The 15,529-nt window shown below is 41.0% G+C and overlaps 1 protein-coding gene across 6 annotated transcripts in view; it reads right to left on the minus strand.

Annotated features, from left to right (window-relative positions):
* The window catches only part of CRIM1 (cysteine rich transmembrane BMP regulator 1), a 193,449-nt gene that overhangs the window by 60,062 nt on the left and 117,858 nt on the right, over positions 1–15,529 (minus strand). For all 6 annotated transcript variants that reach the window (XM_058551447.1, XM_058551446.1, XM_058551443.1 and 3 more), the window contains one exon: positions 12,844–13,041. In XM_058551447.1, coding sequence (XP_058407430.1) covers positions 12,844–13,041 — 198 coding nt within the window. The remainder of the gene's footprint in view (positions 1–12,843; positions 13,042–15,529) is intronic.

The following is a 15,529-nucleotide window of genomic DNA, read 5'->3' on the forward strand; positions in this document are numbered from 1 at the left end:
ATGTTCCCAAGATTTGTATTATTTTATGATCAGACAGAGAAGCAACCATATATTTACTTTAGACCTATTTATTAACTTTGCATGCTTTTTCCAAGGAATCTTGGCTGATGGACATATTCTTCTTCCTTTACCAATCTCATACTTAATAGGAAAAGACAGTAGCATGATTATGAGATCATTATTAAGAGACTACAAAAGAAAAATTTAAAAATTTTTTTTATATTGAGTGCGATATCTTTTTCCAGGAATTCAGCTTGAGACAGCTCACAAAATGATTGGATTCCAAGAATAATCTGGGACCTTTTATACTTGTCTTATATTTTTTTCTTATTTTATTGTTCATTTTCATAGAGAACATATCTTGATAACCTTTAAATGGAAATAATGTGTCATATTTATAAGTACATGTGTATATGTGTGTGTGTATGCACATTTTAATAGCCACATTCAACTAGGGGGTATGAGATGGTCAGAATTCTGATATCTCAACCCAACTAGCTAGGAAATGGCTGAGGACCAGGGTGAAAGGGTGCTTGCATTAGGGGCAATGGTTTATTCATTGTTGACGACCTCAGCACCTAGCACAGTACTTGGCCCATAGTAGTGCCTAATGAATGAATAAAAAGGAAAAAAGACACCTAAGCACTGAAAGTCATGGCACATTTTATGATGAAGAAGGGTCCCCCAACTCAATATTGTCCCTAACAGGCTGAATCTCTAATTTCCTAACTTTTGGAGCATTGGACAGAAAGTTCCTTAGGATCCTCGCCACTGTAGCAGGCCCTTGCACATAGTAGGTACTCAATAAATGAGCCCTGCTGAAGCAGCAAGCTAGATCAGAAGGCTGTGGTGAACCTGACACACTAATAATAGTGAAAATCCCCAAACCCAAGCAGTCCAAAATGAGATACTCAGTGATGATACTTAGTGGCCTAAAATGTGTTAAATTATGATCTGTATCTTTGGCTTAAGAGAGCACGGAAGTACACAAAGCACTGTAGGCCTCCCTTCAAAATTTGCAACATAAAATCTAACACCCCAAATTTCAATAACCTGGAGAATTCACTTCTGTGACTACCTCATTCCTTGATGGTGCCAAATGAGTAAGGTATTGTTAAAACAGCCCTGAAAATAGCTAGGCACTCACTCAGTTCAGCAACTCATCTTGTACTGGATGAAGGATGGACACTTCTGCTGAACGCTCAGCAAATTTACCTCATAATGAAGCAAAGACTGGCAGGAATCAGAGAGAGAAAAGGGAAGAGTCCAGACGAGAGTGCACAAGTGTTGGTGATGCTATCTTATTGCCTGGCACACTGAGGGGGGCTGAGTAGCCCATTTATCTTACTCAGCAGAGCCTTGAGTACACTAGTCAGGGCCCAGGGCCCGGAGTCTGGCTGGACGTGAATGAGGCTGGGCAGAAGGCAAGCGTGGGGACAGAGACAGCTGGGGAGAACGGCTGGGTTCTCTCGGGTAGAAGTATATCCCCAGGTGAGGGAAGCAGTAACGGACAAGAGGACGCAGGAATGGACAGGGGGAAGCAGGCTTTCCTGGAGGTCAAACAGCAAGGTCAAAATTCCAGGCAGAGGCTCAGGAAAAGAACCTGGATCAAAGGCTAGGCTCCAAAAACGGCAGAATAACAGTAACTGGGTCTCAACAAGAATGGAGCCAGGAGCAAGAACGGCTTTTGAATCTGAGCCACGAGGATCAAGTACTTTCATACTCCTATCTTCTTTTCCTCACCCTCTCCCTTCTCACGACGGGGAGTCTAAAGAGAAGCAACGCCAAAGGACATGGACTCGGGGGCAGGAGACTCAGCTGGAGTCCTTGCTCCCTCATTATCTTACGCATGAACCTGAACCTCTCTGGGCTTCTATAAAATGGGAACACCCATTATTGCTACCTCACAATATCACTGTAAGGCTCAATATCATAAAGAGGGGACTATTCTATAAACTCTAGCAGCTACATGACTATTACAGGTTGCTATAATTATTGTTGCAATGACTATCCTGCCCGCTCAGAGCTGGAACTTGTCTCAGACGATAGCTAAGTAAATGAATTATGAGCTCTTCTGCAGGTCTTAAATGTTCAGCTGATAAATGGTGTGACAACTGGCTTGGAATTCTGAACCCTGTCCATTGTAACTTAAGTATCATTTTCTATCTCCACTGATAACACGAAAAGCATCTGAGACATGGGTGGGTCCATGATGTCCTTTCACATGGTCTGGTAAGCTTTGGAGCGTGTTAGTGACCAGCCACTGGCGCCTTTCACATTTGCTGAGTAGTAGTCTGATATCATTGTTTTGCATTTTGACTGTGCCCATGGTGTCTCGAAGAGAACAGAAATCTCTTCATAACCAGCTTATCTAATGTGAGTTGAAACAATGATTCTGTGCGCCTGGCTGACCCCGTTCTTCCTCCCTCATGATGGAGGCCTTGCTGGATCTTTGGGGATGAGGGCAAACTCATCACAGTATAATTTATACTGTTTTGATCTCTTTGCCAGTAGTTCTGTCATTCTCAAGTTGAAAGAGGATACAGAAGACCCATCTCTAAAAGCTGTCTTTGATTAGCAAATCTTAGTTTCAGTACGTCAGTGATCTGAAACTTATGTCAACAATAAGAGCTAGTTCAACCAGTACTTTCTTAACAATAATATTGGGGGTGTTTCACTCAAATAATAATGTTCTCAGTGTCTCTGTCACAGGACTGCGGAGCATTCCTATCGAATTCATCTGGCCTAAAATCTCCATGTAATCTTTTTAAAACTTGGTTCCCAGAAAGCATGAGAGATTCATAGTCTTGAAAAGACATAAGCTTGCTGATTCCTCTCAATATGCAAGGCCTGAGGCCATCCCAAACTGACAGTTTATTATCTCTGAACATTTTTTTAGCTTCACTAATAGAATAGAGACTCCCTGAACTGTTTTAAAAAGTGAGCTGATATGCAGGGCAATAGCTTTCCAATTAAGGTGAAAAAAGAACATCATCCCCTGTCTTCCTACTAATGCCCAAACTAAGGGTGGTAGGACCATAGTGCAAGGCACAGGCATAGGAAGATGGCAGGTCCCAAACACATAAACAAGCATTAAATATACCTTGCTTGATTTCAAAGCAGATCCAAGGCAGCCTCACTTTATATCACGTACGTATATTTTTTTAAAGTGAGGACAAAAGGACCAATGTAAATTTTAGGTAGAAAAGATATGCTGTAGCCACAGATGAGTTCAGCACCCACAGTGCATGCTGTGAGGTCCTGCCTGGTCGGGGACATGGCTTCCAGACTCAACTCTGTGTGCTCCAGCAGCCAAGGCGAAAAATCAAACCCAAAGCGCTATGTGACTGGCAGGGTCCCCAAGGACCAAGTACTTGTCGGCCTTAGAATTTTCTTGGGGATTCTTAGTTCTGTTTCATGATGCTGCTGCAAAATAAGAGCTGGAGCTTTGAACTGAATCTTATTTTTGATTGGTGGCTAGCATTAAATTCTGTGGTCTCCAATGGTCTGGATGCCTGAATTGGGCTCTGTTTCAAACAAATGTGATAAATCCAGCTAATTTCTCAGAGATGAAAGTAATTCACTTGATGTGTAAATAGGTATCCTATAGACATAAATGGTTAAGTAAAAATGTGGTCAAATTGCTGATAGTATAACCTAAACTCAAAAACGTGTAAGATGGAATACATCACCAACCCCTCGTGTTTCTGACAAATTTCAAAAAGTGCTAAATGTTCATTACGGCTCATCTCATATCAAATTTAGACGAAAGTGATGATACGACCCCTGGACCAAGATCTGGCACTGCTGATTCCCCCGGCAACAGATTTCCCAATCTGCATGCTGATGGATACAGTAAGCATCTGGGAGTCTCAAACTGAGAGGCTGACATGTGGGTATGATCCAACTCCCTACCACTTGGGCAGCCACCTGTGATAGGAGATTCATAAATGGGCAAGCGATCATCTTTACTAGACATTTTCATTTCTTCAGTCTGTCTTATTTCACAGTAATATTGCAGCAGACATTTTATATGCTTGTGTGACATATTTTTTCTTTAACCATCAGATAGACACAGCACGGAAAATACTTGTAATAGGGCCCTTAAAAACAATTCACTGGGTTACTCACTATCTCTAAAGCTAACCCGCATGTATTAAACAATGTGAAATCATTTTGTTCTTACAAGATCAATTTAAGACTATACAACGAAACAGTTTAAAATGGTACAATCAGAAGTGGAGTTAGAGAACTAAAATATTAAAAATAAATTATATTGGAATCACCACCTCTTTTAAAGAGTTATTTCCATAGAAAAATTGTTTTAGTCTAATTTATTTGAAAATATTTTTAAATGGAGCACCTGCCACTTCACAAAAATGTTGTAATATAATAGATGACTATTCAAATATATGCCTCTAGCCCCTAGAAGTCATAAAAACACTATGTAGTAAGTAAATTGATTTTTTTAAATAAACACACCAGGAATTATACTTACAAATAAGTGTTATTACTAAAAGCACTCACTTTTGGATGCTACAATGCTTGTGCTAAAATGCTGTTCATGTTAAAATTCTATTTGAAACTTCTCTTCAGAGTTGCTTTCCGAGCAAATTACAATGTCATGGAAGACAAAGTGTTTTTATTTTATTGTCATTTTTTGCTTTCTATGAAAGTTTTACCCAGCTAGATCATCCACCTTGTTTCTTGGTAAGGAAGATTAGCCCTGAGCTAACATCTGTTGCCAATCCTCCTCTTTTTGCTGAGGAAGATTGGCCCTGGGCTAACATCTGTGCCCATCTTCCTCTACTTTATATGGGATGTCTGCCATGGCATGGCTTGATAAGCAGTGTGTAGGTCCATGCCTGGGATCCGAACCGGGGAACCCCAGGCCGCCAAGGCAGAGAGCACGAACTCAACTGCTATACCACCAGGCCAGCCCCTAGGATCATCCTCCTTTTTTCACCAGACTTAGACGTGAATGACTGTGACTATTTCCTAGAGTCTGATAAACCTTTAAAGTCAGGGTTTACAAAGCTAAGATATTCAAAAGGATGTGCTGCAAGCTCTAACGTCAGTCAACAGAGAAGTACCAAAAATATTCTGAATGACTGTATTTCTGCGATACCTGTACAGTTTTCCCATACAACTATTTTGAAAGGCAAAACACTTCACTTGAATATGTAAATCTCGGTATGTTTAAAAATAATTTCATTATGTTTAAAAATAATTTCATTCCTGGGCTGGCCCCGTGGCTTAGCGGTTAAGTGCTTGCGCTCCGCTACTGACAGCCTGGGTTTGGATGCCGGGCGTGTACTGACGCACCGCTTCTCAGGCCATGCTGAGGTCGCGTCCCACATACAGCAACTAGAAGGCTGTGCAACTATGACATACAACTATCTACTGGGGCTTTGGGGAAAAAAAAAAAAAGGAGGAGGATTGGCAATAGATGTTAGCTCATAGCCAGTCTTCCTCAGCAAAAAGAGGAGGATTAGCATGGATGTTAGCTCAGGGTTGATCTTCCTCACAAATAAATAAATAAAAATAATTTCATTCCTTTAGAGTTAGATCTTGTATTGGTGGGAATAAACGAATAAGCTCCACATGAAAAGTGCTGTCAAGTGCTTTAAATGCAGGTGTGTTGAGACCAATCCACTCCTTAGAACTGAGGCAAATGGTGGAAGGAGATGAAGATGAAGATTTTAAAATAAGATGGTCTAATATAGCATGGTTACGTAAAGCAGAACATCTCTTGAAAGCTAGACAATGTGATTAATAGTTAAAATGTTAAATTCTATAAGGTTGACAAAAGCTAAAAGGAAACCAATTCTGCTACTTCTGGTCCATGGCCGTCCTATAAAGAAGATGGAATCTTTCTGTTTCAAAGTCCGCAAGCCTTTTCTGAAGGGCATGTCTCTTAATAACCTTCATTAACTTCTGTTTGGTTGCCTAAGAGTTGTCTCTTATCCAAAAAAAGTTTAACACGGTCTCAGTAGAGATTGTGTTTATTTAAGCTTGTTGGAAAAACATTCCTATCATTTCAAGAATGACTAAATATTTTTCATTCACATAGTTAGCATTCCAGACTATGTTTTCCTGCCTCTGTTGATTAGATGAAAGTAAGCAGGCCCAAGTCTGAACTATTAGATTCAATTATTATCTGAGGAGGAAAATTATGAGACTCCCAGCAATAATGCCCTTTTAGGTAGGGAAAGTGGACACCAGGGAAAATAAAGAGGAACCTGCCCCCTTGCAGGCCACTTCAACAGGGAAACATTTAACAGCACGGGCTGCTGAATGCTGTAAAATCAGAGGCTTGAGGTTTTTCTAATCATGTGTTTCAGAATCAGGTCTGAACGATAACATTCTAATGTTATTTGAAATATCTCAAGATATTTTAAATGACCAGAGAAAATGAAAATACTACGAAATTCATTTATGACATACTTTTGAGGCTTCGGTTAAAGACCTAGGTTAACACACGGTCATCTGCTATACATTTGTTACCCAACATATGACCTTATTTGGACAAGCAAAAAACCAGACTGCTATATTTTAATTTCCATTTATGGAACTAGTTTCCAGGACACTTAGAGTTAAAGGATGAAACAACATGCCTAACAGTCTTTGAGATATTACGAATATTTTATTATTCTTGGCCTACTAATAATAGCACAGTACATGGCACTGAAGCAATACCACCCATAAACTGAGTTTTGATCCCTGTTATGTACCAGAATGTTAATATCACGTGACCCTGTGGCATCTTTGACTTCGCTGCCTCTCAGGTCAGCCAAACTATGTTTGACTCCTTGCCACAGAAGCAGTAGTTTAATCATTTGAGATACTGTTTGGTGAGGAAGTATTATGGGCAGGGCTGGAAATATTTTTTCTTGTTTCAAGGAATTCCCACCCAGATATGTGCCTGGTACAGACTTTTCTGGCAGCCCAGGAGAAATCTCATTTGAAGGGCAGCTTGATTCAAACTATATCATTGGCATTGATGGGAAAGAATATAGTGCTCCTATAAAATTAGGATTGATGAGGAGGAGGACAGCTTGACAGCTCTTTAGAGGAACAGACCTCCAGCTCTTTAGAGGAACACAGCATGCAATCTACTGGGCAAGCTGATGTTGAAGTGGCTTACTAACTAAATCCACACAGGTCAAGAAATAATGCCCTCTCTTCAACACTGTCCCAAGTCAGACCAGGATTCCCCAAGTAAGGAATCCAAGAAAGCCAGGTGATGGGAAGAAAGATAGTTGATTGTCTGGTTTAGCTGCATTCCATCCTAAATCCAGAGAATTAGAAAGAATTCATGCACAGGGCATCTCTTATGCTTCTACTTCAAGAGTTGGTTAAGTCCAGGTTAGCAGAACTATTAGGCCTACATGAAACTCAGGTCAGTTTCAGATAACAACTCTGCAAAAAGCACTCATTTTAAGTTTTTATTATGAAAAAAATTTTAATAATACTGAAGCACAGAGAATAATATGACGGATCCTCATATACCCATTACCCAGCTTGGACAATCTACAAATAACTTTTGATTTCCTGACTGAGATGGGAAATGGGTTTGGCCTTTGTTTCAGAGAAACAGAAATAGTGGAAAGGAAACTAGTTATTTACCCAACCACAAGCATGGAATTTATTTACTGGCAACTCAAATCATAATATTGAAGGTTACCTTGTAAAATATTACCTATGTTGTTTCTAGTTCTTGAAAAGTGATACGTTTGGTGTTGGCTCCGAAATCCCCATGGTCATCAAAACTGTCAACTCCTCCCCGTAGGAGACTCTGCACACACTGGGCCTGAAGAACACTCAGATCACGCTGGCCACCTGGGCAGGCTCCAGACACAGCCCACGATGGGACAGCGGATCAGGCCTGACATCAAGACTTCTAAATGATGATGAAATTCTTATCTCTTGCATCAGGTGTTGCACCCACGCTGGCCTCACACCTGTCCTCATGTCTTATATTTTCTTACTGAGTCATCATGGGCATGTCATATACATCTTGCAGCCAAAATTTCCCTCATCAATACCTTATCTTACTTTAAACTATAAAACAAACAGATTTTTTTTAATGGAAAATGGCACTCTGTCCTTAAGGTCCCTCTGACATTAAGAATCAGCTTAGGTAGCATTTATACCTGATGTTATTAGGAAAAAAATTAGGAAATTATTCTCAATACCTAATTGTGATGTTAAAAAAAAATTCTAGCTGAAATAACAATGCAGTGGCACCTATACGGTTGCAAGGTATGTCTTAAAAGTAGTACATTAAATGTGACTGTGAGCGTCAGCCTTGGTGGGTCTGGGGAAGCCCCACTTAAACTCGGTGATTCTGAACTTCAGGGGCTGAACTGAGAGAGAATAGACCACAGTTTACAAACCAGTCTTGGAAGGACCCCACAGCTGCCCCTGGGAGGGAGTGAGGGCTACATGCTCATCAAGAGGGCAAGCAGTCAACCTGAAGCTAACCGGTCCAACTCGCCTGTAGACATCTGGGCCTACTGTGTGCCAAACACATTTCATGTAACTCTCTGCTTTCTGTTCTCAAAGTGTAGTCTCAAATAGAAGCATTCTAACATTATTCTTTCTTCAGCTGATCAGGCGTTAGCATTTGAGGCTGTGGTTAAGGAAATCCTACATCAGGGTCTGCTGTCTCACTCAGCTAAAGAGGAGGTCTGTAAGAGGAGTCTGGTTGTAACTTCCCACTCCAGTCTTTCTCTCCCTCCCTAACTCGCTCACTCATCATTTATTCATTCATAAGTTTTGAGCACCTACTTACATGTCAGGTGCTGTTTTAGGGATTCAGAAGAAGATGGTAAATTCCTAGCTCACGGGGGATGGAGCCTCTTTCAGCTTACTGGCCAAGAGGTAGTGCAGTGCACTGTTCATCTCAGAGGCAGTACTCCTGCGGGGTCCAGAGCCCGGGCTCTGGGGACACATTGATCTGCCACTTTCGAGCTGTATGACCTTGGGCAAGTTACATGACCTCTCAACTTTGACTTGTGTGATGGTAAATTGGGATGCCAGTACCTGCACAAGAGGGAACTTGTGAGGATCAAATGGGCTGATGCTTTTAAAGCACTTAGGCCTTGCTCATAGTAAATGTGCAAGAAATGTTAGCTACCGTCATTAAGGGCTATAAATAAGATAATACAAATGGCGACAGATGCTGAGGAAGCCCTAATTCTGCTGTCCCCCACCCCTCCCACGTTTTTTTTAGTTTTTAAGGAGATAAGGACATATCTTCCATACGTACCCTTAAATTGCATACTTTATATGCTATTTCATGTATTTTCATCCTAGCTCCTTACAAGGGCCAGAAAATAAAAATAATGCGATTGATAAACAGGAGGAGATACAGAAAAAAGCCAGTAGAACAAAACATAAGAATACAATCAGTTACAGACTTACAGAGTAGGATGGCTTATCTGTATACCTGAATTGGGTGTTGACAATAACTTGGTAAGACTTAATCATGAGAGTACTTAAGTGCCAATTTAAAAAGCACTTAGGTACTTGTGAATCGAGTTAGCTGTCAAAGTAACAGCCTAGTCTTTAAGGGCCCCCAGGTTCACGTCCCCAGTCTTCCAGCAGTAACCAAGCACATTACGCTGTCACTTGGAAGGTATGTATCTTTAATAACAATAACAGTCACAGCAAGGTTCTTCCTCCCTGCAGGTCCTAACACACCATATTTGGTGATGCAGTAATTTATTTAGAAAGAATTTAAAACCACAATGCTTGTGTGGGGTCCTTTCACCTAATTTCAGGCTCTGACTATGTACCTTGGGACTGTCGCTAATAGGGTGAGCGCCAACATTTGTTATGCAATTGTGTGCAGAGGAATTTACTGTGTGTATAAACTGCATAAGTACCAGTGTTTCTGTTTTTCTCTAAATAACTCTGGCTGATTGTTTATTTATTACACATTAACACCTTCCTTTTTTCTTATTTCATCTAATCCTGTTGCTATTCTGAAATCACTTGAAATTCTATTTAAAGGCTATTGAATAACTGCTGAAAAAACATTTTCAAATAGTTCCATAGACTTTCTTGGATCCTACGAACTAAGCAATAAGATTCATTAGCCTTGTATTATTTTGTAAGTTTATTATTATTACTACTAAATAACCTTTTAGTATCATCTTAAGCTGTGCACTGCTTTTTGATCCCATACCAAAAGAATCTGTCTTCCTATTACATCTTAAAATGAAAGAGTTACTGGAGAGCAAACATAATCTTATATGAAACTCACTACTTTAAGGTAAAAACAAAAACAAGAAACACAAGATAAATTAGTTCTCTGAGAACTGGACAACGGAATCTTTTGAAAGGCTTGATGAAGAGAGATAAATGCCAGAGCCTGAAGGAGACAGCAGGGAACTGATACTAGCAGAACCTCACAGCTTGAAATAAAGATGCCGGGTGCAGGCGAGATGGAGGAGACTGCCAGGACTGGGACCTGAGGCTTGAGAAGTTAGCCAGGACGTGTGTCAAAGGCATCCTTCCCCTGAGGTCCTCAAATTAGGGGGAGACGGCAGGTGGGAGATGACATCAAAGCCACCTGGAGTAGTTGTCATACTGGAAATGATTTCCTCCCGTCATTCCATGCCTGTCTCTCCCCAACACAGGACCAAAAGCCAGAGATGAAGAGAGACTAACGAGGGAACTAGCAATAGGGGCACATGTAAACTGAGGCAACATGAGGGAGAGGGGAAGCAGACAAAAATATAGCTGAATCTGATGGACTTCAGTTTATCTCAGCTCAGCCACATAATAGCAACCGACCTTAGAGGAATATTATCTAAATCTTAAATCTTAATTTCTTTATCTCTAAAATGGGATAATAAGGCCTTCAGCACAGTGTTGTGAGGACTAAATGAAATAGGTAGGAATATAAAGCACTTAGCCCACAGTATCTGTATACGAACACTCCTTTTCTCCTGGTTTAATTTAAAACAGCCTGAATATTTTCTTTGATGTTAACTAGGAGTTGTCCTTTATTTATCTTTGTGTCCAATGCTGTATTTGGATTACGGGAGGTTCTTAACAAATTTTTTTGGAATTAATGGCTGACCAAAACTGTTACTCTTTTCTCAAACAGTGGACGGTTAGATTACAACTCCAGGCAGATGTTACAGAGACCAAACTCTAAGAGATCAAACTAACATTCACTTCCTATCCAAACATCTATATGACATAAGAATAAATCAGTCAGTATATATACATATACACACACATTTCTATTCACCAACTGCTTCCGTTCTCGACTCGCCATGATGGATATGCCAATGAACGCAAAAGATAAGTGCCAAAGGACTTGCCTTCCCTTCATTTACTTTCAGAGGAAAGGCCCTATTTTTTTCATCTATTTTTTAGCTTTACTTTAAATTTCTGATTCAAGACTCATGAAGTTAAAGGGTCAGTGTTTATTGGATTACATATTTTTATGCTTTTTATTTTTCTTACGTTATCATGCACAGATATGTACTTAAATATTTCCAGTTGACAACAGATTGTCCCTAATTCTTAGAGATATATATCCCCACCTCTATCTGCTTCAGCAAGGCACCCTCTCTCATAAAACCAACTGTACACCATCATACATATTTCCGTACACTCCTTTCTTAAGGGCTGAAACACCGCCTTTAGGGGATGGGAGGAGTATAGTTTGTGTGAGGGGGTGGGTGATTCCCATCAAATTGGTCATCTGGAAGCTATAAAGTTTTGGAGTGTGGCAGCTGCACTCTGAGTAGAGTAATGGTGAGGGAATTGGTGATGTCAATAGAACTTGAGTCCTCCAGCTTAAACTTTTATATGATTCTTAAGGTCTTTAATAATTCTAACCCCTCAGAGGTCAATGAAGCTGGTCAGGCAAACTCCAAAGTCAGAGTTTATTAAAATTTAGGTAGAAGTAAAAGACTTCTTGATATATGACTTAGTCAACTTAACTGAATTTCTGAAAAGACCTGTCAGTTCCTTAACAGCTGTTTTAAAAAATGCTAGAAGGATCCATCTTCAACATGGATTAATTATTGACCCACTTTAGTTCATTTTACTACGCAAATATGCTTCTTAATGACAGATACTCTCTATTGGATCTGTCAGCATAAATATTCAGTCTCTTATCTGTACTAACAGACATGGACAGAGGATTAAGACTGACTTGGGTAAGTGTGCAAAGAATCTTCCCAGGATGAGGGAGATGGACTGCAGTAGGGATTGGGACAGAAAGACTAGTCTGGGATGCCTCAGGTTCCTCTCTATTAAATAGAAAGAGAAGTAGGGAATGTAGGTAAGCAAGACATAAGTAAAAGCCTAAGAGGAATTGCAAAGCCATAGCCATGGTGTATTAGAAGTAGAATGGACACTCAGAATGAGGACACAAGGCAGTGCAAACTGCCTTTGATGGTTCCAGGCTTTTCTTCTAGCTGCCAGGACTCTTGGGCTTATGGAAGCATTACAAGTCGAACATACTATGCTTGAGTCATGGGTCTTACTTCCAATTTTTTTCATTGTGTTGACCTTTGGATGTTAATTAGGCTTGAAGTGAACTGAATTAAAACATAAGTATTCCTATACTGTAAAGTATTCCGATAAGCATATTTGCAGTGGTAAAATAAAGACCACACTATTCTCATTGTAAATTTGCAACGTTACCCCCAAATGAATAGTTTAGGCTGTATAATAAATTCATCTGCAACGGGTAACAGCACGAAGCAGACACTATGCCTGAGGAAATAAAAAACAAACAAGAACATACTGGTGGGAGTTTATCCAATATGAGACATTCGCCAGGGACCCATCAGCATCTGTAAGGTTTACCTTCGCACACGGGGCAACACTCCCCCGGCACTTTCACAGGATTCATGCAGCTCTGTCCACAGGCTGTGGCAACACAGTGGGGCTCTCCGTTGATGCACTGGCAGAAGGTGCAGTCATCTTCCCGCCACCGGTCCCCGTGGGCACGGATCTGACCGTTGGCGTAGCAGCCAGCAGGATTATTAAAAGGATACACTGGATCTAAATGAAAACGTTGAGTTCAGGGTAAGATTGAGGGCATTCTAAATCTTCTCTCTGCCTACACCTACAGACATTTTTTCCCCGATTCTAGTCATCAGCAGTTCTCTTCCAGCTGTGATCAGCAGCAGCTCAGGGTTGCATGAAGTGTCTCTAGGGAGACATGCAAAAGCAGCTGTCATACTGAATTTATGTCTACCCATTCTGACACTCCAGACAGGGCAGGGGGTCTGTGGCATAAAAACCAATGTGCAGGTGTTACCCCGTCAAAAAGTAGCAAAACTTTGGGGATGGAGCTATGGGTTGGTAATCAGAAAATGCAGATCCATTTTAGGCTCTGACCATGTCTTCTGAGTTGTTGATTTAAATGTTTATCACATCTCAATTTCACCACCTGAATAGTGGAAAGAATAATGCCCCCATCTAACGTAGGGTAATATTGTAACTTCTAGGGCTAAATGAAGCCTCTCTCACTGTGCCTGGAGGTCCTTGGGGATAACAGTGAGGACGACAGCAGGCTCTTATCGTGGCCTTATTCACGACAAGGCTGACACACCTTGTCTAAACCATACACGGCATGGTTCAGACATACCATGGGTCACTCCTTGTGCCCTGAAGGGAAGGCTGTGAACCTATGCCCTTTTTTTCTCCATGAGCTGGGCAGCCAAGCAGTAGCTGAGGTTGGGGAACATAAGTAGCTAAGGCTACTGTGAAAAAAAAGTTTTCTGAGGTTACTGACAAGAACATAAATACTGCATACAAAATTCCCAAATATCCTTATAATGACAGCAATTAGATACATCACTCAATTTTCTTTTTCAAAAACACATAAAATCTGGCCTCAAGAAGCAACTGCTGCTGCGCTGGGAGCAAAATCCAAGCAGTTTTGAGTTTGGTCCTCTTTATTCTGAAGAGGTAATAGGTGTTATAGAAAGTTAGAAGGCCAAAATTTAAAATCATGCAGTCACAGCTTTAGAAAGGCAGTCTGCCAGAGATGGAAGCGTCCAAGAGACCTGAGTTAGATAAGACTTTATAAATTTCTTTATAAAAAATATTACACTGCATACTTCATTTCTACTTCGAGCCTGGATCTGAATTCCAGGAAGTGAGACACAACCGGATCTATGCCCTTGTAGACAACTCATTATGATTATTACACAGAGGTTCATATCTATGTTTTTGCAGCACCAACTGCTACATAGTTTCAGAGATTATTACAAACTGGGGGTAGCTAGGGAACAAATCAATTGGGAAGGTTAAAAGTGTGATGTGATTTTTTTTTTTTAAATCCCTAATGACACCTAAAAAGTGAACCACCTTTCTCCCATGCTGGCTAAAATAATTTCTAACAAGGGAAAGGACTTCACTGTTATGAACGATTGTTCAATGTTAGGAATGTAGTTTGTATACTTGAAGCATTTTCAGACCTTCAATACTATGAGGTAAATATAGCTCAAACATTGAAAAGAAAAGGATTTTAGGAAAACAGAAAGAGGTATGGAACACGGCCTACATTTTGTCCTCCCATTTCACGTGTTGAGATGAGGGCAGGGTGAACTTTAGGCACAAGACTGACATGTCTGACTCCAGACTGAAGGTCTGTGGCCCAGCCAGGACAAGAAGGCTCTCATGGCCTTCCTTTCTGGGTTAATACTGTAGTGTGGTCGGACCAGAGACAGACTCAGGCGTGGGGGTATTGCTCGTAGCTTCATTGGAAACTCAGACAAGTGACTCCACTTTTCTTTTTTTTTTTTTTCCCCAGGGTTGATCCTTTTTTTTTTTTTTTTTTGAGGAAGATCAGCCCTGAGCTAACATCCAATGATAATCCCCCTCTTTTTGCCGAGGAAGATTGGCCCTGGGCCAACATCTGTGCCCATCTTCCTCTACTTTATATGGGACGCCGCCACAGCATGGCTTGACAAGCAATGCGTTGGTGCGTGCCCGGGATCTGAACCTGTGAACCCTCGGGCCGCTGAGGCAGAGCGCGGGCACTTAGACACTACGCCACTGGGCGGGCCATGAGCCTTTTTTTTTTTTTTTTGAGGAAGACTGACCCTGCACTAACATCTGTTGCCAATCTTCCTCTTTTTCCTTTTGTCTCCCCAAAGCCCCAGTACATAGCTGTGTATCACAGTTGTAGAGTTGTAGCTCTTCTATACAGGACACCGCCTCAGCATGGCTTGATGAGCAGTGAGTAGGTCCTCGCCCAGGATCCAAACCTGCGAACCTGGGGCCGGTGAAGCAGAACATGCGAACTTAACCACTATGCCACAGGGCTAGCCCCAACTCTCCTTATCTGAACTTCAGTTTCCTAATCCTTAAAATATGTAGGTTGTAGTGAATGATATTCAGAGTTATCATTCTGAAATATTTAGTATTCACGAATATCAGAGATGGGACGGGAGAGCCTGTTGGAGGAACACGGAAGTATTGCGTCTTCAAGGAAGAGGGGGATATAGAGGAAGCAGGGCCCTGAGACCCTTCCATCCAG

Source organism: Diceros bicornis, chromosome 12, assembly GCF_020826845.1.
Source record: "Diceros bicornis minor isolate mBicDic1 chromosome 12, mDicBic1.mat.cur, whole genome shotgun sequence".
Classification (NCBI taxonomy): Eukaryota; Metazoa; Chordata; class Mammalia; order Perissodactyla; family Rhinocerotidae; genus Diceros; species Diceros bicornis.